Source organism: Nematostella vectensis, chromosome 5 (assembly GCF_932526225.1).
Source record: "Nematostella vectensis chromosome 5, jaNemVect1.1, whole genome shotgun sequence".
NCBI classification, from domain to species: Eukaryota; Metazoa; Cnidaria; class Anthozoa; order Actiniaria; family Edwardsiidae; genus Nematostella; species Nematostella vectensis.
Genome location: NC_064038.1, coordinates 14,936,377 through 14,961,185, shown reverse-complemented (window position 1 = coordinate 14,961,185; position 24,809 = coordinate 14,936,377). Strand labels below are relative to the sequence as shown.

General features: G+C 42.5%; 1 protein-coding gene and 1 long non-coding RNA gene across 2 annotated transcripts in view; both read left to right on the top strand.

The window, feature by feature from the left end:
* LOC5503994 overlaps positions 1-24,809 on the top strand; it is a 56,074-nt gene that overhangs the window by 7,769 nt on the left and 23,496 nt on the right. Inside the window, exons 4-9 of the mRNA XM_048727297.1 lie at positions 461-597; positions 905-1,033; positions 5,412-5,662; positions 16,952-17,039; positions 18,138-18,503; positions 19,603-20,004. Of these exons, the coding sequence (XP_048583254.1) occupies positions 537-597; positions 905-1,033; positions 5,412-5,662; positions 16,952-17,039; positions 18,138-18,503; positions 19,603-20,004 (1,297 nt within the window). The 5' untranslated portion in view covers positions 461-536. The remainder of the gene's footprint in view (positions 1-460; positions 598-904; positions 1,034-5,411; positions 5,663-16,951; positions 17,040-18,137; positions 18,504-19,602; positions 20,005-24,809) is intronic.
* Positions 23,442-24,808, top strand: LOC125563150. The gene is made up of 2 exons (XR_007308163.1): positions 23,442-23,629; positions 23,811-24,808. It is a non-coding gene; the product is annotated as an uncharacterized LOC125563150 (long non-coding RNA).

Genomic DNA, 24,809 nt, shown 5'->3' with positions numbered 1-24,809 from the left:
GTGCTTCAACATCAGAAATAAGTTGTATTAGGTAGAACATGGGCTATCGGGGACGACAACCCCAAGCAGGAGAAAAATGTGACAGAATAGTTCAATTTAGTATATTTTGTTAATTTTATTTGCTATTGATTTAACATTGACTTTATATTTAAGCGATTATTCAAAGCTCATATTGAAAAGCCAAGCCACTCGCTAGCAACAGCAAGCAGCTCTTGTCGCCTTGTCAGGAGCTCTAAATCGACTGAAATAAAAATGAAATGCACGCGCAACTTAAGAAAGGAGATTCACATAAACGAATAGCAATACGATAGTATAGGATAGTATAAGTTACACACTTATATATATTCTTTATGATAATATTCAGTCATCTTAACACTTATGGTGATCGATGGTTACATATACATACATAACAATATGATAATAGTCAAATACTTATACATATCATTATGATAATATCTAGGGGCTCTCGACACTGGTAATTTTGAGGGCGTAGAGCTCAAGGGAACATCTATTTACCCCAAGAGGCCGTATTCCTGATGGCCTATGTGGTTCATCTTCTCTTTAGTCTCTTCGCTTTGGTGTATTCAAGTGAACCTGGTAAGTTTGAATTTAATCTATTAGTATCGGGACATTTTAATTATTCAATTTTCATTAATATAAAAACCCTTTGGGAATTCGAAAAGTGTCCGTAACGTGAAGGTATGAAGACTTTGACTTGCAGGAAAAACATGATTTTAGAAAGTGTCCACTCTATCGAGGTTCCACTGTATGTTTGTGTCTGAGTGGCGATGACGGAGATTTGCATACAGATAAAGGCAGGATTGCAGCCTATATCGATATCGCTGCCGTTATTTCTGTTTAAAACCCTTGGTTAATTCTAGCAATGTTCACTGCTTATTTTTAGGGGACTGCAACTTCGATCGCGACTTCTGCAATTGGACAAACGAACAAGGAACAGATGATTTTGATTGGTCGAGGAAAAAGGGCCCCACCCCACCCTTTTACACCGCGCCATCAGCTGATCACACCTCAGGTGCGTGCAAGCTCTCTTTGATTTCTAATTTGGTGATGGTTGTCATTATGTTAATGATGCGGCTATGGTGAAGATGGCAAAGATTACGAGGATAATAGGGACCTTAAGCAAAGTCGACGACGACTTTAACAATTAAAGGGAAAAAGCGCCCAATACCTTAATTTTATCAATCAAACCGTAACAAAAGGCAAAGAACCTGGTGAAATAAATATTTATATACGTTAGTGTAAATAGGTTAGGGAGTTCAAGATATAAACATCTGCGTCCTCGAGTTTTAATATTCCTGTAGGAAACTTCCAAACTTTAACAGACGAAACACATTTTTCGATGGCTGCTTGTAGATATTTTAATTAATCCCATGTTTCTGCTGTGGTTGTCCATGTTGCTTTTTTCATGAAATTTAAAAAAAAGCAACGATGGTTTTGTTGACGCCGTCGATAATCTTGATAAAGAAATAATAAAGAAAACCTATTTCGTCTTTCAAATGCGATGAAGCGATTATGTTTCTTTTGGTGATGATAGTGATGATTGTGTTGTTATCGGTGATGATATTGATGTTGATTGTGTTGGTGATGATACAATAAATTGTTGCATATAAACACGATGCAAAAAGATTTAGGCATTTCCTAAAAACGGAGCTCCAAACGACCAAATCTTTGCTTATTTTCGCTAAATGATTTAAGAAATATTAAATATTAATATTATATATCTTTTTGACGACAGCAACGATTTCACAGATCACGCGACCAAGTTGTTAAACACATTTCCCCCCACACTTGACCTCTACATTACACCTACCGAGTTTGGTTGGCATACGATGGTTCTTTAATGAAATATGAGTTTTAAGACTTCAGCATATTTTTGCTTCTAGTGACGTCATTCATAAAGTGACCACAATCACCTGACTATATTGGTGCACCCCCCTTGACACCTTCATGACCCAAAATTGGCTGTCATATGATGTTTCGTTCAAGAAATATGGATATTTTTGTTCTTAATGAAATCCATATCAATCAATGGCTGTCGTTTTTCTAAATGGTCTAAAAGAGCCTGGGGCGAGCGCGCAGGAGTTCTAGAGCGAAACAAAAAAGATAGAATTCCTTGACACAAATATGACACCTGCCAGGTTTGGTTGTGAAACAATGTTTCTTTAAAGGGATATGAATGTTTTTGTTTTAATTACGTTTTTTTTCTATAAGTTACATTATCGATGACGTCACACAACAGGTGACCATATTGTAGCATCCCCCTTGGACACCTACCGAATTTAGTTTCCATACGATGTTTCTTTCGTAAAATATAAAGATATTTTATTTTGATAACCTCAGCATATGCCTGCTTCTGTTGATGTCATCGATGACGTCACAAATCACACCCCTTGACACATACATGGCTCCTGCCAAATTTGGTTGTCAAACGATGAAGTTTGGTTGTCATACGATACGAGGGACGAACGGATATCGCGTCACGGAAACTCGAGTGGATATCTGTTACTATATTTTTCTTGTATACCATGGTTTTATTACTGTTTTATATTACATTATGATAATACAGTTTTATTACAATTTTATAATTTATGGCCATCCGTAATTAAAACTTATATACTAATACTACATACAAGTATTAAAAAAATATCTACAAAACAGGCAGACGTCAGCATAGAAACAACTGCAAACATTAACACGCAGTAACAATTAACATGAGAAATGGATATCCGGTTATAGGAAAAGTAGTAGCGGCAGCGATATAAAAAGGCATGCATGGCAAATTATCTGTTCTGAGATCAAGTGAGATACCGAGATAACCCTTTTCATACTGGGCCATACTTTAAGCCCCCCCCCCCCCCCCCCCCCCCCCCTCCGGGAAAATCGCTTTAACTTATGAACTATAGCAACTTGGCGATTTTTCCTAAAATCCATCTGCAGACGTTTGATGCCATTGCCATGTCGAAGAGACGCTCCATGTTACCATGGCAATCGTCCTTTTTTCACACATAAGTGAAAACCTTGCTTCTCAGACTTAAATGCCTGTTTTGACTTTATAAGTTTGCTTAGGTGACAATTCAGAACCGCGCTAGAATTTCTTTACCTTAGATATTTGGGGGAGGGTGGGTAAATTTTGCTCTCTCAAAGCTGTTGTTAAAAATGTCACTAGATTTACTAGATGACACTTTAAAAGCTAATATTATGCATTTATCAGTACTTTGAGCAGTAATACATGCATGCAAATACTTTTTTCTGTAATAACTCCAGATTTATGCTTTTTGTTTGCAAATATCATAAGAATCCAAGATAGCGAATCCAAGATAGCAGAAATTCTTAAAAAAGGATTTTAAACGTTTTTATGGCCTTTTTGAATTGCAAAGCTGTTAAAAGGTTGATTCTGACATATCTGAATGATGCAAGCTGATTTCAACCTGATATCTGATAATATTTGAAAGGTATAGCTACAAATCGTATTTATTACGTCATAATCTATTCGACCACACCAAAAACAGGGTGTAACACGATGGGCTCGCGGGCGCACGAAATCGGCGCTTTCAAATGTCGGCAGATTTCCCCACTTTCGAATGCATTTCGCTTCCACGGTAACCAAAGGCGCGTTCTGTAAACAATGCACTGCCGATTGGCGCGAGCGCTGAAATCAGACCACCAAAGCAGCACAAATATTGTATCTGATGTTAATAAAAATCCAGGATTCAAAAGAAAATTTCATTGTCTTTCTCATGAGAACCTGTGTCGTTAAAAGACGTCATCGTGATGTCACAAAGACAATTATGTTGAAGAATATTGGTCGCGTATTGAACACGAAGTGATTATAATAACTTATTTGGATTTTGGATGTTCTATGCAAAAGTTTCGAAAGATAGGCTATTTATAACCATATGTCCTTAAATGACGTCATAATGATTGATTTCCAATGAGAACCCAAATGAACATCGCTTTTGATCACATATCCAAATCACTAGTGATGTTCATCTGGGTTTTCACTGGGTATCAAGACCCTTGCATGTAACCAATATTCTCTCTACTCGTTAGCTGATGCACACATGGATAATTTAATGAGTCTGAGAACAGAGGTTTCCAATCTGAAAAAAACTGTGAAGACGGTTATTTTCAAAAGTTTAAAGTAGTAAAAAAAAGCCAAAAATCGTTTTTAAAAAGTTTTTATATTGACAAACATGTGAAGGAGCCTGTGAAAAATCCCTGTGAAAATCCAGTGAAAACATATTTAAAGGACTGCAGAATATAATCACAAATGTGTATTCACAGGTTTTTTCTCTCCTGAGAAAGAACTAAGAAATATTTCATCATAACATAATACACTCCCCTGCTTTAATAAGTAAGCTTAGCTTCACATAAAGAAAAAAAACACTGTTTACTGTTATTTCATATACCTGACAGTTGAATTAGAGCTGGTGCACACATTGCATGTGCTTTGTTATTAAACTTTATCATTGACAAGCTATATCATCAATTCCTTAACTTTTTCTGTACATCCAAAGGTACTTTTGCCACCAATACAAAACGCTGTCTTGGTCTTTATTTTCTCCTGTAAAGTTATTCATAGACAGCCCTCTAAGAACCGCTTTACATTCAGGTGACTAGCTGTGCAATCCGATTCGACCGGCATGACCCAACTGCCTCTCGCATTCCATTGAATCGGAAAATTTTAAAAGAAGATTACGCGAACCCAAGCAAAAGTCCACAATATCTAATGTTAGATGATCTTCGCCCTCGCCTTAAAATTTCAGAATCCTCAAGCATTTGCTAACCAGTTGCTGCGCTTGTCGGTCACTTTTGCAGCCCCCTTCACTGCCCTTGAGCCACGCGGTGAATTGCTCAGCAAACGTGCACTACATGTCAAACGACGGGACGCCATTACTTGTACGTCGTTGCCTCTTCTCCCTTTTCATTTAGCTTCGAGAGGCTTCGATCTCTGAGTCGCTGGGTCAATTAGGACCAACCAGGTCCTTTGTGGACTTTAAAAAGGCAAACAAGTCCTTTTGTTCCGAAGCGTGGCATTTACTTTCCGATTCTTCACCTCTAAACGAACAACCGTTCCGCTAAGTGATAATTTATTCAGTTATAATTATTTTGGTTATGGTAGTGATGATGACGGTGTTGGAAATAGTGATGACAGTGATGATGATGGTGTTGTTATTGGTATGATAGTGATGATAATAGTTTTGGTTATGATAGTGATGATGATGGTTCTGTTTTTGCTGACGATAGTGATGATGACGGTGTTGGTGATGATAGTGGTGATGGTGGTGTTGTTTTTGGTGAAGATAGTGATGATGACAATAGCGTTTCTGTTGGTAATAATGATAATGAGGATAATCAAGGAATATGCATATCTCACTCTTCATCAACAGGCATAGGCTGGTACATCTATAGTCGAGCCTCTTCATACGGGCCAGGGTACAACGCGCGCCTGCACAGCCCCCTGATGACGGGTCCTAAGTGTATGACATTCTTTAGTAACCTGAACGGCGAGGATACGAGCCTCGTTTTCGTGTACTTCACAGTCAGCGGTCGTAAAACCTTAGCGTGGCTCAAGTCAGGAGATCGAGGGGACCGTTGGATTATGGAGCAAGTGTTTATCAACGAGACTAGGGAGTATAAGGTGTGTATCCTTCTTATTTTCCTTTGAAGGAAGGTTGTGGATAGATAGATGATAATATATACATCGACTTAGTCATTGCCTAGTAGTGGAGATCAAAACGACCAAATCTTTGCATATCCCCGCTTGAAAATTAAAGAAATATTTCATATTATTATATTTCTGTTTTTGACGATGTCAACGATTTCACAGATCACGTGACCAGCTTGTCGGACCCCCTAACCCCACCCTTGATATGTACACTCCTATCTGAGAATATATATATATACCTTTTGTCTTTCCATCAAACTCTTTGACAAGTGGGGGCGCTCAGCCGTGGAGCGGGTAATCGCATAGGAGACGATACTCGGTTTGCAAAATACAATATTTTCGGTCCATGTCCTCATCATATGTATTTTTTCTTTCAATTGACAAATAATATGTGTCAGTTTAAGGTTGAGAGAGTTTAGTATAGGGTTCCAAAATATGTTAAGAGTTTTTTTTTTCACGCGATTCAAAAGCAAAATCGCGCGCTCTTATAAAACTACGTATTATCATCGGAGTTTGAATGTTGACTTCAATTCCTTCCTTAAAAAACTCCTATTCCGAGCTTAAGATTTTTAGTGACAACAAAGCAAAGTAACGAAAAGATTCGAAAGTGCGTCAAGTACTAGTTGTATCTTGTTTCCACGTTTTAACAGCGTAGTTTAAATAAATTTGATCGAATTTTATCCCCTAAAAATAAAGTAACGATCCATATTATTCTAATATCATATCCATATATTTGGACGTTTAATGGCTATTTTCTTAACATTGTACTCTCTTCAACTGCCTAATAACATAGACTCATTTATTGCCGTAATAATCCCGCTATCCGATCCGAGAATGACAACACTTTTCTTTGAAATAAAATTTTCTGTACTTATCATCAATAATTGTTTAATCAAAATCAAAAATAATCAAAAATATCATTTTTCTTTATTATCCCATAGGTTCACTAAATTGACAATAATAAAGCTTTTAAACAAAGATGTATTTTTGTTGGCGCATAAACCATGCGAATGTGCTCACAACGCGGAATGTGTTTCGTAATGATGACCATCAGTTGAGTATTAACGTAAATCTATTTACGAATCGGGAATTCAGATACTAGCTAAGTTTGCTAGTTAATGAAATTGGCGGCGAAAAAGTCTAGTGGTGGGGGGGACTGGGGGGTTTCAGAGAAACTAGTGGGAGGCGTGGATCGCCCCTCCGGGCCTCCCAGCCCCGTCTCCACATATCAGGCAGATAATGCTTCACGTACACAAACAATCGGCAAAAGCTAATGTAGGCCAAAACAATTTCACGTACATAAACAATCGGCAAAAGCTAATGTAGGCCAAATAGATTTCGCGTATATGAATAGTCAATTAGGGCTGCAGGTGTTTCGCGTGCGTGAATAACTAATTAGGGCTGCGTGCATGAATAATTAGGGTGTAGGCCGGGCGCGTGCAAGCCCAAGGACTTGCGCGTACACGACTTTTTGGGGCAAATAGCGATGGGGCCGCGAAAACGAGGAGGGCCGCCGACCTACGGGGTGCGGAATAACCGTTTTCGGCCGTAAATTCAAATCCGCTGGCGTGGCGTTTAAACTTGAGTTCTACTCGAACGCCTCGCTCCCGAACTCCTTGCGAATTTTTCGCACTCTCTTTATCGCCTTTTCGCGTGCCTTTAGGGAGGGCCCTTTCCCGCTTTTTTCATCACGCGGTGTGGGCCCGTGTCGGGCTCTGATAGCGTCCTTGAGCGTGTTGTATCTCTCTTGTTCCTGAAGTATTAGCCGAAACTCTTCGTCTGAGATACGCCCGTCTTGCAGAGCCTTCGAGACCAGCTCGCTGATCGAGTCTTTCTTACTCTCCGCTAAAACCACCGTGTCTTCGTGTTTAGCCACCTTGCTCGTAAGACCCCTAGAGATCGCCCCCGCGCCCGCGCCCACGACACAGACCAGCCCAGCGACCCCTGCCAGCGGAGCGCCGATCAGAGCCCCTATCCCACTCAAAGAGACTCCCAGCCCGGCGCTGGAAAGCGCCCCTGCAGCGATGCCGGACGCCACAGACACAGCATGGGTAACGGCGAAGGCGCGCTTATACGTCTTCCGCACCTGCCGATAATGCGTTATCTCATTGTCTAGAACCGCCTGAGTGTCACGTATTACCTGGAGTCGGAAACTTTGCGCGTCTCCGCCAATGCTCGCCGGAGCGGTAGGCGTTTGCGCGGGGCAGACGCTGGGAAGCGGGGGGTATATGCCACCGCTGTTAACGCCGCTGTTCGCCATGCCTGTTATGTCGGGCCTAGGTTAGCTCTAATACGAGGCGAACAGGCTTGCCCTTAAAGTCCACCCGTCTACCGTGGTCATCCCTGATCCATATTCGGATACTCGAGACAAACTCAGAGGGAGACGCTGCGGCACAAACGGGGATGTCGGGCCCATAGACGACTTTCTCGTGCTGCCTCCCGCGGGTTTCTAGGCAAGCGAGAACGTTTGAAGGCTCGTCTAAGGCGAGGCACTGCGAGTGGTCTACGATGTCCCAGAAGATGTAGATGGCCTCTAACCTCTAACCCATCTGACCGTCTTTAGCCTCCAGGCCAAATAGTGCGCAAAGCTCGAGTTCAGGAACACAATGCCTGTGGACACGAGCACGATCTTCCCGGTGAGGGGATTCAGCTTCGCGGTCAGAATCTTGCTCTTAGCGCGGTTGATAGTCTCCACGATGGACACGGCCGTGTGGTGCCCGGCTGGCAGAGTAACGATGGGCGGGAGGGAGGCTATAGTCGTTATCTGATGCTCCCGCTCGAGGTTGTACCAGCTGTTAAACAGCGAGCACTGCCGGAGCGCCACGAAGCGTGGGCGCCTTATCGGCTGCTCGAAGAAGAGCTTCAGTTCGCCTCCGGTAAACACAGCATGTAGGACCACCATTGTGTTGAACATAGCCCGCCTTCGTGTTTAATAGGGCTGCGCATGGATTGGGAAGGCTGGCAGATGCTGAACGAGGTTCCCCGGAGGAAGGAGGAGGAGACGAGGAAGGCGGCAGTTGCGGCGGGAGCCTCTATAGCCGAGCATATCAAACATGCTATAGCCGAACAAGTAAAAAAGCCGGTTTCCCTAGGTTTCCCTAGGTCTCTGACCCTCGCGCAAAAGCTGCTCTACGCCGTGCCCGCGACCCCCGTGGAGAGCACGGCCTCAGACATCACCCCACTACTCACGCAGCTGGAGATACACGTGGCTGAGGACAACTCATTCACGACTAGGGTCCGAGACATATTCAAAGAGACGGTAGTCACGCACAAGTCCGCCAAGAAGTCTCGCCGGTGGCTATCGGAGCCTTCCTATGGGTACTGGCCACAGCAACTCAACTTTGCAGTCTGGTGCGCAACCGCCGGATGTGGGGTGTCCCTTACTGACCCTACTTTCGCCACGCTCCCCTCTGTCATCAGGGGATTTCTAAGGTTTCACGTCTACATTACCACCCGGAGGATACTCTACGAGCTCGGCGCCCCCCTGCCTGGCGACAGCCCGTTCACGCAAAAAGGTAACCCCTACAAGAAGGCCGCTTTCGAGCGTCTATGTATAGAGTTCGGTTTGCCGCAGAAGCCGGACTTCCGATGGAAAGGCGGGCGGAACCACGGGCTAGGCGATGTGTTTGTGTTCTACCCGGGGGAGGGGTATCGCAACGTGCACGTGATCCGTGGCTACGACACGGCGGCGGACGAGTACCCGAGCCACCTCAATCTGTTTAGTGACGAAGGTGGGACGTACAATAGTGGGAAGCAGGTGGGTTACATACGCAACGACGACCACGGGGGCGTGCAATATAGCTGGTTTGCGCCTCCCAAAGGTGAGGGGCTGACGAAAGCAGGGCTAGGGAGACTCGATCGCTCGGTCGAGGCGTTCGTCTACACGGTGCTTGGCGCGCAGGTAAACGTCCGTTCCTCTATCGCGGGGACCGGTGGGCCGGCCATGGAGGCGCAGGCGGAGTTCACGAAGCTGCTTGAAGACGCGATCATAGAAAACGACATCGCTCAAAGCGTGCAAAGGTACCAGTTAGCCGTGCAGGAGGCCAAGGTGAGACTGAGTCTTGCGGTCGCACCAGGAGTGTGGCTGATGCCGAGCGATCTGGTGATAAACACGCAAAGCGTCTTGGGCTACAACGATAAGCTGCAGAAAGCCAACGACTCCATGAAGCTCAGCGCAAACGCGATCAACACCGAGACAAAGCCAGTCGGTGCTCATAACATGGCCGGTGGGCATCCTAGGGTGCAACACGCGACTGACCACGTGCCGCCCCGGCGGCAAAGCGCCCCTGCGAAAGTGCACGCGTAGGGCGCGGCCCCTACCCTGTCTGGCGAGAAAAGTGACCACACCGCCCTCAAGGCGGGGTTGTCGTCGCTCGCGGTGGCCGCGGCGTATTACTTGTTCCGATGACTGCTTTGCATTCGACGGACCAAGAACGCGGCTACGGCTAGAATGAGCAGCCATGCATTTTCGCCAAGAAATTTCACCGCTTCCCCTGCAGCCTTAAACACGAAGTTCGCGATCCTGCCTACTAGCCCGGGGAGAAGCTCGCCTAGCTTTTTTTCCGATGGCCTTAAGCGCGTTACCGACCCCTCTGGCCACGGAGGAGAGCGACTTGCCGAGCGACGTCACAATGGCTGCGATCGTCGTCGCTACGGCCAACCCGATAGCGTTGACGGTAAAGCCGTACTTTTTGAAGATGGCTTTGATGCGCTCTCTTAGCGGCTTTTGGTTCTCGAGCTCTCGGTTTTTATTTTCATTACTCTTATATTTTTTTCACCAAACCTTTCAAGTTGAGTCTCTCTTTTTTTCCCTTTATTTCTCCTCTCCCGTCGACAATTTTTTTAGTCAATTGATATTCTTTGCTGTTTCCTCTCTACCCCAAACATATATCAATGAAAGGGTTTGGTTTGAAATCCGAAGTTAGCATTTTAGCACTGTCAGTGATGTCTTAGATGTATTTATTTAGGATTTGCTTCCAAAGTCGAATTATTTTTTCTCCATTGCATTCATTTTGGAGTAGGCCACCAACAAGGCCACTATATGGAAAAGGGTGAGTGCACAAATATGTAATGCAAGAAAGGAGATACATTTGTGGATTTTAATTTCCAGACATTTTTCTAAATATTCTGTCCAATAAAGGAGAGAATCACCACTAAATCGTTACATTCAAATAAAAATATGGCGTTTAAACAGTCTAAATATATTATTTGGAATCTTGAAGGGCAAAGCTTGTCGGAGTATTGTTTTGATTAAAAAAAAAATTCATAATGGAACTTCTATGGTGGGGAAATAAGATTTGACAACTTTGACAGCCAGGAATTGTGTTATTTAACTTTGATGTACTGAATAATTTAGATTATTGAATAAGGCCTGGATCCATTTGGTCGGTCCAATAAATAAATCTCAGTAAAGAGCAGGATCCTAGATCCCCCAAAAATACTTCGATCAGTCATACAAAAGGTGTTAAATGCTGGCTCCGCTTTTAGGCTGTGCCTAAATCTATATATTATAGAATTTAATCTTTCTCAAAAATGTTTTTTCTACTTTTTACTTAAAATAGAGGAATATTAAAAGGATTTTGCCAAATTTAGATGTCAGTTAAAAAAAAACCCAGCGAACTCTAACTAATTATGTGACATCAGCATCCGCCATCTTGGATCCGCCATCTTGGATTTAATGAAAGTTATGTATTTTAATCAATAAAAACTGGGTGGCAAAATCTGAAGCATTTTCACAATATTTAATCTTCGTTTCAAGTTGTATTAATGATTTCAGGTGGATATGAATGTTTTTTTTGCTATTTCTACAAGCACTTTTTCGAGAAGGTGAGAAATTGACAAAAAAACACCACCCCTCCCCCCCTAAAATAGAGATGTAAATTTTTATTGTGTTTTTTCAAAACTTGGTAAAAAACGATGATATGAAATGGATTTACGTTGAGCACGTCGTATTAATAGTTGATCTTAACGACTTAAAGCGTTTTGCGTAATTTTCATTAAACCTGTCTCAAAACTTGGTTACTATGGTTACCAGGGTACACATATCAAAGTTTTGTTTACACCAAACTGATCCCAGATAAATTAGGAAAAGTCATCAAATTTCAATGCTCTAGCCCTACTAGTTCAAAAATTATTACAGATCAAAGGTGCTGGGGGCCTTAAAAGCCCCCCCCCCCCCGGTCTGAATAGGGTTAGTATTTTTTAAATTATTAAGCGAAAATAAGCAAAAATTTGGTCGTTTGGAGCTCCGCTTTTAAGCAATGCTTAAATCTATATATTAACGACTTTGATGACGCAAATAGCGAAACTCTAGTCTTCTCTCATGCCTAAACTGCCAAAGGATTCCACAGTATCCATATGTTATAAAACTGTAATTCGGTTGCTACCCTCGGTAAATAAAGATTATCCAAAGTAGCGGATAGGGGCTGAACCCCCCCCCCCCCCCCACCCTAAGGCTGCCAGAAAGCCATATGTAACAAAAAATAATGACCCCATACCCCTTTGTTACTGTGTGAGATTCCTCTTCAGCGAAAAACTAAACCCTTCCCTGCTCAATATTAAAATATTGTATTAGAGCTAGCTCCGCTTTTAGGCAGTGTGCAAATCTATATATTATGTATTATATGGCTACGATAGTACGTGCGCTCTGATTGGCTGGTTAAGCGGGCGATATTTTCCCATCTCCCAGACGAGCGGGCCGTCTTTTCAGTATCTGGACCGGGAAATTCTATAAGGTTTATTTGTATTTTTTTTCTAGTCTAGGCTCTATTTCCAGCGGTCACATCGGCCCCACTAACGGCTGGATCTATGGTCAAACTCGCTTGTCCGTGACGTCACTTCCGCTTTATGCAACTTCTTCGCATTTATTCCTGATATAAAACACTCATAAACACTCGAAAAGGCAAAGAATACACAAGGGCATAGACTTTGTGAAAAATCAGCGTTTCACAGCCCGGCCGAGGTCGCTCAAATGTACAAAGAGAAAAGTGCCAACGGATATCAGCGATCACACGCTGGCGCGTCAAAATGTATAAGACCTAGTTTGCTTCGCCTCTACAAGCCCCTATAATTTTCAAGTAATAAATAAGGATTTCGCCAAACTCTCAAGCATTTTCCCCATCCTACCGAGGCCGGGAAGTGTGATTTATTCGCTTATCCGCACATATTTTCGAAGATCTAATTGTTATCGTTCTGTCGTCGCGTCGTTGACCAGGAGTTTGTGTAAACCCGAGAAAATTCTCGAAGCCTGTAGGCTGAGCACATTTTTTCTATGTAAAAGGACAGTAAATATGACAGTAAATATGAGACTCTTTATCGGACGTGTCTTTAACACAGATTCTTCTAACCCGTCGCGTTCGAAGCGTGTAGGTTTCCAGGGAATGCTTGTAGAAACCGTGTAGATTTCACCTAGAAAGAATGTAGAAATCGTGTTGGTTTCACAGGGAATGTTTGTAGAAACGTTTTAGATTTTATTGGGGAATTTGGTAGAAACCGTGTAGATTTCACTGGGAAGTTCGTAGAAACCGTGTAGGTTTCACTGGGGAAGTTTGTAGAAACCGTGTAGACTTCACTTGGGAAGTTTGTAGAAACCATGTTAGTTTCACAGGAGATGCTAGAAGAAACTATAAAAACGTTGTAGGAACCTTGTAGATTTAGCAAGATACAATACTTTAGCAATAGTGTGTTTATTCAATAAAAATAGATAATCTCGTATGCTTTGTATATTCAAATCATTAAATAATATAATTCAATGGATTTTTTATCATTCAATAAATAAAAATAAATCTCATTTTTTCTTGGATTCTTATAGATACTAATACAAATAATTTTTGTGTATTTGCAATAAATAAAATCTAGATTCATTTTTTTTATAATTCAATAAATAGTAATAGCAAAGCCTTTTTTATATGATTTTTTAAATACAATTTTTGTTCAGAGCCTTGCTATGATCATTATTTGCATGTTCTCACATTTTTCCAAATGCTAATAAAATACCACAAATGCTGAATTTTTCTCAACTTCGAAAGAAAGAATTGGATATATATATATATATACTTTAAAGAATTTGAGAGATTCCGCAAATAATGAATAAAAAAATAAGTATTGTATCTTAATTCTGTGCTTATGGATGTTTGCACGCTGAGGTTGATTCAATGGGATAATTCCTTGTCTGGGCTTACCAAGTGTTGGCCATCTTTGCTACCCAACCCTATTCAAAAATTGTTTTCAGGCTAATTCTGGGTTCCTTGGACCTGGAAATGTTTTGTTTGGCTTCGGGGCAAAGAGACTTATAAAAAAGCTGTTATGATTCTGAGGGAGGAGATTGCCGGCCTGTCCGTCAAGGTGTTTCCAAGACTCCCATGATGCAGTGCAGGCAGGCAAAATAGGCTCAACATGGTGACTTGCTTCTAATGGAGGTTCTAGCATTGATAATAGTCACTGATTGCTGTAAAATGGGACCTGACGGAGCGCAATTAAGGTATTTATTTGTGACTTGATCTGTGTTTGCTTGTCTCTGTTTGTAGTTCGGAATTTTGTGTTTTTTTTTTTGGTAAGAAATGTTTCCAAGTTTAAGCATTTGTTTACGAATTGGTCAGAAATCAAGGTTGATATTTTGACAAAAGAGTCAATTCTGTTACATTGCTTGGATGCGCTTTGAAGGTCGTCTATGCCTTGGATGAATCTATGAGTATCTGGGTCTGGGGATGTTTAGTTTGCATTTTTGACGTTTTGGAGTTGGGCCTATATTTTACAGGCGTCTCAGGGCGTTATGGCAATGAAAGACATAACCAAACACATAAAAAAAATATTTGTGCCTTCCTGGCTTAGAAAAAAAGACTTTTTGGCAAGCTTAGGGGCTGTCAACAGTGTATGAAAATTCTGGTTGATAGACAAGCAAGCCTCATTGAGTTATGGTAGAATATCTACCAGATAATTTTTATGTTAAAACCATTGGGAAACCACAGGGAGCCCAAATTCCATAACAATATTTGCCTTTATAAATTCAAAGCAGCAGTGTGAACCCTCTTTGAATACTTTTCCTGTATATTCACCGTCAAAGTGCTCTTTTAACAGAACCTTGCCTGAATCTGATGGATTTCAGGGCATCTTTTTTTTTTTTAAATAAAGGTATGCATATCAGCTCTATCATTGAGCCAAGCCATGTCCAAGTAAAAACAATTCTATTTTCTAGGTAAAAGATATTCACTTGCTGAAAATGGCATATATGTTATCCATTCCATTGGTGTATCTCACATCAAAAGTCTAAGAAGGCCTAGTTAATTAGATTAAAAACTAGGGGTGGGGGGTTAACTCTTTCACTCCTGGGTACTTTTGAGCAACATTGTAAGAAGAACAGACTGAAAACAGAAACCTCCCCCCTATATTTCAAGTCCAACACTACCAGTTAAGCTAAGCTACCGCTGACTTAAGACGGTATGCCTTGAAGTTTCCAACAATACACTGCGGTGCTTTTTCTTTCTAGCGACGGCACTGCTACAGCCTGTCGCTTACAACAGTTTTGCTTGTAATTTGCTTAAAATTACAGCTTTTTCACATCTGGAGAGTGCCTTAGGACATCATGAAGTCTTTTTTGGGCATAATTAATGCTGTGCTTATAGATGTTTGCACGCTGAGGTTGATTCAATGGGATAATTCCTTGTCTGGGCTTACCAAGTGAGAAAGGAATTTTCTTGTGAATGGCCTCATACTCTCCAATGTGGGCCATCTTAGCTGCCCAACCTTATTCAAAAATTGTTTTCAGGCTAATTCTGGGTTCCTTGGACCTGGGAATGTTTTGTTTGGCTTCGGGGCAAAGATACTTTGCCCCAAAGCAAAGTCAAACAAAAAACTGTTATGATTCTGGGGGAGGAGATTGCCCGCCTGTCTGTCAAGGTGTTTCCAAGATTCCCATGATGCAGTGCAGGCATGCAAAATAGGCTAAAGACTCGCTTCTAATGGAGGTTCTAGCATTGATTATTGTGACTGATTGCTGTAAAATGGGACCTGACGAGCGCAATAAAGGTATCTATTTGTGACTTGATCTGTGTTTGCTTGTCTCTATTTGTAGTTCGGAATTTTGTGTCCTTTTTGGTAAGAAATGTTTCTAAGTTTAAGCATTTGTTTACGAATTGGTCAGAAATCAAGGTTGATATTTTGACAAAAGAGTCAATTCTATTACATTGCTTAGATGCGTTTTTAAATGTCGTCTATGCCTTGGATGAATCTATGAGTATCCGTTTCTGGTGATGTTTAGTTTGCATTTTTGACGTTTTGGAGTTGGGCCTATATTTTACAGGCGTCTCAGGGCGTTATGGCAATGAAAGAGTTAATCTCGTCGCAAACACAGCCGTGCCTGACTCTTATCTCATTTATTCGCTGTTGAAATGGCCTCGAATCTTGCGGTTTAAACACTGAAAGGCTCGTCGTCTGCTTTCCACACATCAGGCACCGGTACAAACGAGCCTATCTCTCAAACTAAAAGTCTTCCAAAACTCTTCTTTATACTTCTGACACCAGATGTGGTGGCCGAAAACCAGGCGAGATAGGAGAACGCTACGAAACAACAACAAGAACTTTAATGCACTCCAACTCTGTCAACACAATACGAGGTCACTCACACCAGCACCCACAATGCCGTGCGGATTTTAAAACAACTCCAGAGTACCAATAACGCAGGGCGAGTTCACACTACAGACTACTAAGAACAACATTTTTTTCACTACAAGGCCTGTTTGGTATGTTGTCGTCTTATATTGTTTCCGCGCGAGAGCTTCTTGTTTTCCCGTCTTTTTTAATTCGATCGATAAACTAATCCATATTAGTATTCTTTTCTTTTCTCTTCACTTTAGATTTTGAAAGCCATATAATAAAACTTTTGTTAACCTCGCTTGCTCGGTCTGTAAGGTGAAATATCATACCTTGGTCTTTTTTGCTCGACCTGCGGGCTTGGGCCGTTCATAGAAGACCTCGGTCTGATATTTCTTCGTACTGACCTCGCGCTAGGTTAATAAGTAATTATTGTTGCCGCCATCAATGGTTAAATGGTCGTTCTTTAAATTCTTCTTGTCGTTGGTATTTCTTTTTGTCATTCACTTTGTTTATCACACCACGTTTTACTAGGCTTATTGTTTACTTCTTTTTTTTTCTTGACCTGACATTATCAAGGTGTAGTGCAGTTTGCCGCTCACGTTATTCAAGTTACTTATCTATTTGAATCTTTACTATTCGCATTGTCTACATCACGTTTGTTCTTTTATAAAGGTTACTCTAGAGGTGAAGAGGGGATACTCGTGGTATGGCGATGCAGCGATCGATGACATTTTATTTACGAACGGGTCATGCGCACAAGGTAATCTAAAAACTCCATCTATCCATATTCCTCGCATCGAGATTCTTTCCATTCACATACCATCCATTCTGACTTTACCAGTCCGTATTCCGTCCAACCAGATTCTATACATTCGGAATCCATCTTCTTAGGTTTCATCCATCCATATCAAGGGCTCATAAGTAGGGGCAATCATCTGTACTATATAAGTGTCACGGCGTTTCCGAGGATCAGGCTACTTTTAGACGCGCGCACACGAGCGGGCCAATCAGTTACGTTGACGTTGGTCGCGCGCGCGAGTGACGTGAGGCCTCTCGCGCAAATTGCAGTTATAAAGATTTTTTGTTTATCCATCATCCGTCGGTTTTGTTTGTTTACCAAAAGAATTGCAAGCTAGAATTGAAAGTCGTAGGATGGGTTGGATTCATATTAAAAAAAAAAAACAATTGAGCAACAAAAGTCAAAGTACCGAAAAGAGAACATAGCTTTTTGTCTGAGAGTGCGCGTGCAGTTGAGCTCAGCCAAATTGTCAACTTAAATGTCGAATCTGATTGGCTCATCCGCGCGTCTAAAAATAGCCTGATCCTAGGAAACGCCGTGACACCTATATAGTACCAGAATGTGGGGAAGTTGATTGCCCCTACTTATGAGCCCCTGTCCATATTCCATCCATTCAGATTCTATCCATCCAGTTTCCATCCCTTCAGATTCCATCCAACAAGATCACTTCTTATGGGAATTACTTGTTAGCCTACGTAACTGGCGGTCTCGTTTGTTTCGGAGCTGTTTATTCGTTTGACGGCGCTAGTTTGATTAGCTGGCTAGTTATTCGACCACGTAGTGCGGGGTCTAGAATTCAGTTGCGCCCAAGGAGTTGGGCAGGGGCCCTCTTGCGCCTGAACAGCCTTTCAGTAAAAGGATATTCCGCCAGCTACGCATGATCTCAACTAGTTGCTGCTGAAAATAAAACTCGCAAATGTCCGACTTTGATGATGTAGCACAAGAAAATGAATAATTTATCTTTGATCAAGGCTCTTTCGCAGCCACGAGCGTGAAGATCAATCTCCAATGCTCTGTTAGAAAAGCTCGGACTTTTTATATACTTTGCTTTTCATACAGATACAAGACTGTTTCACGTTTCCTCGACTAACGGAATCTACCGAATCAATACCGAGCCTCAGAGAGATCACTGGTTTTACCAGTTTTCGTTCCTGGCTCGTCGAACCACAGGCAACCTGAATGAGCGAATGTTTTATGTTTATTATCGCAATGGATACGATGTTCTACGGACAGACTTCAGTAATATTGACGGATATCCTATGGACTTCTTTTACGAATATACTGGATCTCTAAATCACTCAAGACCTGTTTTTGCCGTCGAACGAAGTGGTCAGCAGGCTCAGCAGATTGTTTTAGCGAGGGGAGGTTACGAAGGATGTTGCAGTGAGGCACGTGTGTTATCCATAAATGTCCAAGTTATAGAGGGTAAGTAGTTCAATAGATGGTAAGCTTTTGCTTATTATAGTAATGGAATGATGGCAACCCTTATGTCATGTCGACCTCATAGGGATGCTCATCGTAACTTTAAGAGTTAAAATTGGCCTCAGGTATTTTTACGGAATATATAAGAGAAGCTTGGCTTTTCTATTAGAAATTGTATTTATAGGGTTCGCAGAAAGAGGCGCTACGAGTTAGTCAGGCCCGTACCCACGGGGGGTGCAGGGGGTGCGAACGCACCCACCCTCCCCCCCTACACAACGGCCGAAGGTCCACTTTCGGTTAATAATAGACGTGCCATTTGTAGACAAAACTATAAAGCACAAGCTAGATCACTCTTGCTTGTAGCCAATCCCGACAATAAGCGTGCCGTGGAGATGGAGTGGAGTGTTTTTGTTCTTTCGGTGGTGGTCAGATTTTTATCAGAGAACTCCCCCCTCCCCGGAAAAATTAGGTCCACCTGTTCGGATTCCGCACGCCCCAAGAAAAACCCTGGGTACGGGCCTGTCAGTGTTATCATTTAATACTTTCGAGTTCTAAGCAAAGCATTTTGACAATTTGTCCTTCGTGACTTTGTTAAACAATTGGAAACCGCGTTTTGGTATTTTACAGTCGATAATTATTCTTGGGTATTTTTAAGGGTAGTATTTTTTTATTTATGTGTATCTTTTTTTCGAATTTCCCGACGAGATTACGTACCACTTTACCAGTGAAGCCCCCCCCCCCCCCCCCCCCCCGGCAAAGCCACGCGTGCACTCAAGTAGTTGACGCGATGTTTTCTGAGAAGTCTCTTGTCGAATCCTATTTCTGTTAATGTGGAATTCGCACAGCTACCCGTGAATACTTTGTTGAGGGACAGCGTCCGGACCCTCTAATCCTATAATCCCCCCCCCCCCCCCTTCCTTCGTGAAATTCTGAATCCGCTGAAGGCTGGTGTGGCTTGTGTGGTTTTCTAACTTTGATTTGTGGCAATAGATACTTTGTTTATTTTTTATCAAACTGCACACTTGGTCAAAAAAAATAGCTTGAGCTTAATGTAAGTTAAAATGTTGTATTGTAATATTTTTCTGTTTGTAATGTTTTGTAGATCACACATGTTTTCCCGGATGGATAAGTTCGGGATTCTCGGGCTGTCTCCGATTCTACGTGAACGACAAGCGAACTTGGGGTGGCGCTCGAGCCGAATGTTTGCGAATCGGTGGTGATCTTGCGACAATACGCGACAGCAACGCACTCTCTGACATCTCTAAGATCCTGGAAACTATCGATACACGGGCACCATTCCATGTAGGAGTGCGTAACCCCGTGACTAATGTAACACAAAACTTGACGTGGGTAGACGGTAAAACAGTACAGAGTAGACTTTGGAGGAGTGGGTACCCTAAAACTGGCGACGAGCCATTATGCGCAGGCCTGACGAATGTACATCCGGGACTTGTTTTGCATGCGTGCTCATTGCTGACTGGTTTCATCTGTCAACGCAATTCAGGTAAGCAGAGTTTTTAGTGGTTTAAATTGGTTCCATTGGAGGAGGAGTGCGGCGGAAAGGATGGGGGAGGGGGGTTCTATGTTGATTGGGCGTTTTCACAGATCAGGCTATTATGTAAAGAAGCACGGACGGAAAAGCTAATCAGCTGCGTTTAACTTATATTCACTAGAAATTGAGATTGAACATTTTCTCCCAACTCTTGGCGACACGCGCATTAAACCGAGGTCAGGCAGCAAAATGGGCCGTTAGGGGCTTTGGTCGTTATTCCCGCTAGAGACTTTACCCAATCTGTTTTCTGTAAGAAAACAGATTGGGTAAAGCGCAACATGTTTTTAAGAAGCGCTCCGCTAATCCATTCAAGATGAAATGCAATAGTCAAAAAAATGATTTTTCAATAATTTGTCTATAGACTTACATTTGTCTCCTGATTACAAAAATGCGTTCCTTTTTGAAATCGAACGAATATTAAATATTTAATGGATTTTCCTTATTTTACTCGGCTTGACCCCGAAAAACACTACAAAATTTGAACCAAGTATCGCTACCTGAAGTGCGAAAAATAAACAGCGCAGAAACACAACAACACCACAGGAGGCAACCAGGATATGTGCTCTCAATATTATTTTAATCTTGGCTTAATCCAGTTAAAATAGAATATTTGACAGATTTTCTCAAATATAGCCTCGCATCCATCATTTTGCACGATCGTCAAACCGACAAATTAAGGCCTTAAAAGTCGCATCTGGTACATTGCTCTATCAAAAATGGTCATTTTTCCTGAAAAGTTAGTCACTTACTTGCCTAGAATCTGAAATAAAATTTTGGGGATAATAAAATCCAGAGCGCTGAGAGCGCCAAGAAAATTCAACACTTCACAGGTTATTGACCTTTCAAACTTGGGCCAACTGTGACACCAACAGCTAAATTGGCAGGGAAATTTGGCTTTTGCCGACGCTCCCACCTCGAAACAACGCTGAAAACAAATTTGAGGACCAACAAATATGTGTGTTATCACTTGCAGTCTTCGTTGTGCGAGATGATTAAGGCAAAACACGTATTTGAATGCGTATTTGAATAGATTATAACTAGTCTTGTGTAATGTTTGTGTCCAGACAATTCGTAACATAGATCAAAACAACAAATTAAGTGGTATCGAATTTTCCTCACCTCAGCTTGGGAAAGTACTTGATAGGCATCGTTTTTTATCAATGTCCGTTCCTCTACGAAGACCTAACTCAACTACGGTTGATTATTGTTGGAACACAATAATCAGCGCTTATTCATGTTAGCATGTGACATGCCACAGAAAAACCATAACGGTTTTATTCACAAGGATGGATAGGACAATTAGGACACATTGATACTAACAAATTTATGATATTGCCCTTTAGTCATTGCTGTGAAATTGTATCCGAAATATATTAACAAAAACTGATAGCAAGTAATTTTTTAAAAACGGACACAAATTATCACAATAGTTTGAAAGCCCCCAAAATTAACGTTTGTCACAGAGGAATTCATTCTGTACAGTACACAATCAGATCTTCATGGAAGAATCTAGCGCTCTATGGGGGTATTTGGCTCTGGCGCTGTTCACGGGGTGGGGGGGGGGATCTGGCTCTGTCAACAAGGAAATCTGGCTCTGGTGCTGTCCACGGGGCGATTTGCTCTTGTCCACGGGGGGATATGGCTTTTGCGCTGTCCACGGGGGGATCTGGCTTTTGCGCTGTCCACGGGGGGATCTGGCTTTTGCGCTGTCCACGGGGGGATATGGCTTTTGCGCTGTCCACGGGGGGATCTGGCTTTTGCGCTGTCCACGGGGTATCTGGCTCTGGCGCTTCCCACCATGATATCTGGCTCTGGCTCTGTCAATAGGGAAATCTGGTTCTGGCGCTGTCCACGGGGGTTTCTTGCTATGGCGCTGTCCACGGGGGTTTTTTGCTATGGCGCTGTCCACGGGGGGGATCTGGCTCTGGTGCTGTCCACGGGGGGATCTTGCTCTTGTCTACGGAAGGATCTGGCTTTTGCGCTGTCCACGGGGTATCTGGCTCTGGCTTTGTCCACCGTGGTATCTGGCCCTGGCACTGTCAAAAGGAAATTTGGTTTTGGCGCTGTCCACGGGGGTTTCTTGCTCTGGCACTGTCCACGGGGGGATCTGGCTCTGTCCACGGGGGGATCTGGCGCTGTCCACGGGGGGATCGGGCGCTGTCCACGGGGGTTTCTTGCTCTGGCACTGTCCACGGGGGGGGGGGGGGGGGGGAGTTTCTTGCTCTGGCACTGTCCACGGGGGGGGGTTTCTTGCTCTGGCACTGTCCACGTGGGGGGGAGGGTTCTTGCTCTGGCACTGTCCACGGGGGGATCTGGCTCTGTCCACGGGGGTTTCTTGCTCTGGCACTGTCCACGGGGGTGGGGGGGGGGGGGGGGGTCTTGCTCTGGCGCTGTCCACGGGGGGATCTGGCTCTGGCGCTGTACCACGGGGGTGATCTGGCTCTGTCCACGGGGGATCTTGCTCTTGTCCACGGGGGGATCTGGCTCTTGCGATGTCCACGGGGGTATCTGGCTCTGGCGCTGTCCACCGTGGTATCTGGCTCTGTCAACAAGGAAATCTTGAACTGGCGCCGTCCACGGGGGGATCTTGCTCTAGCTCTGTCCATGGGGGGCCTAGCTCTGGCGCTATCCACGGGGGGAAAAGGTTCGGGCGCTGTACACGGTAGGGTATGGTTCGGAGGTTCTTGCTCTGGCGCTGTCCACGGGGGGATCTGGCTCTGGCGCTGTAGACAGGAAAATCTGGATCTGGCGCTGTCCACGGGATATCTGGATCTTGCGCTGTCCACGGATATGCCACGTTCCGCAGCAGCAGTTCTTACGATTACTGCGCCATCTGATGCGCCATGTGCATCGCGGTGGCTTGAGCAGATAGGGAGCTTTGTGTATTTTCCTTCAAGGTCAAACAAACCTGGACAGCAAATCAAACTGTATGTTTTAAAAAAAAGTGGTTATTCATGAACGTCAATGTTAAAATTGTTATACCTGCACTTGCCAGAAGCAGCTTTGGTTCGCAATTTAGCGATAAAACGGAGATGCCACTTGTTATCTAGTGCAGTTTGTGATATTCACTAGCGAAAAACGCCTACGAACTGAGAGTATGAGCAAAAAGCCATATTCTCATTAAAACTTTGCAAAACGGACAGCAAGAAGAGACCAGTGTATAAAAACTCATACAACGTACCTGGTACTGGTATGAAAAACTATCTGTTTATTGCCAACTGTCAATATCACAAGATATGTAACTTCCGCTCCGCAAGGAATAAAATCCATCATTCGATAACTTCGATTGCTTACAATTTCAAACGATCCTTACGGTTGGACATTATTTGTTTTATTCTATTCCAAAATAAGGAATCAGATTTTTTGATTAGTTGCTCTTTCTCTCTCTTTTTTTTTTTTTTTTGCATTGTGTTTGAGAAACTTTGGGATTCCTGTGTGCGCTGCCGGTCACGTGGAAGCACCATGAAAAACATTCCGAGATCGCAAGCCGAAGCGAGTTAAACAGCGTTTTTATGCGTTTGTAGAGGAACAAGCATTGATAAAAAACGATGCCTTTTAAGAACTTTCCCAAGCTGAGGTAAGGAAAATTTAACACCACTTAACTTGTTGTTTTGATCTATGTTACTAATTCTTTGGACAAGACTAGTTATAATATATTCAAATAATCACTCAAATACGTGTTTTTTCTAAATTATCTCGCACAACGAAGAATGCAAGTAATAACACACATATTTATTGGTCCTCAAATTTGTTTTCAGCATTGTATCGAGGAGGGAGCTTCTGCAAAAGCCAGATTTCCCTGCGAATTCAGCAGTTGGTGTCATAGTTAGCCCAAGTTAAAAGGTCAATTACCTGTGAAGTGTTGTATCTTCTTGGCGCTCTCAGCGCTCCGGATTTTATTATCCCCAAAATTTTATTTCAGATTCTAGGCAAGTAAGTGACTGTCTTTTCAGGAAAAATGATCATTTTTGATAGAGCAATGTACCAGATGCGACTTTTAAGGCCTCAATTTGTCGGTTTGACGATCGTGCAAAATGATGGATGCGAGGCTATATTTGAGAAAATCTGTCAAATATTCTATTTTAACTGGATTAAGCCGAGATTAAAATAATATTGAGAGAACATATCCTGGTTGCCTCCTGTGGTGTTGCTGTGTTTCTGCGCTGTTTTCTTTCGCACTGCAGGTAGCGATACTTGGTTCAAATTTTGTAGTGTTTTTCGGGGTCAAGCCGAGAAAAATAAGGAAAAATCCATAAAATATTTAATATTCGTTAGATTTTAAAAAGAAACACATTTTTGTAATCAGGAGCCAAATATAAGTCTATAGACAAATTATTGAAAAATCATTTTTTTGAGTATTGCATTTCATCTTGAATGGATTAGCGGAGCGCTTCTTAATACATGAATAGTGGAAAAAGAACTAAATCTTCTCTGAGAACTGGAAAAATGGAGATTAGAAAGATTTTGAAGCAAAATGTATTCAGCTCTCGTAATTTCAAACAAGCGCGCGCGCATAGGAGCCGTCATTTCTTGTATGTTACGGAAGTTGAGCTCCTGAAGTAATTACATAGTCACTTACGTAGTTGTAGTTAATTATTCATTGATTGTAATTGATTGTTATTTGATACTCATGGTATGTAAGAACGGACATGCGTTAGATCGGGGGGGTTTTGTGAAAGAGATTGTTAAGAGAGATTGCTACGAGATTGTTACCGAATATCGAAGAGATTGTGAAGAATAAAGAAGAGAAAACGGAG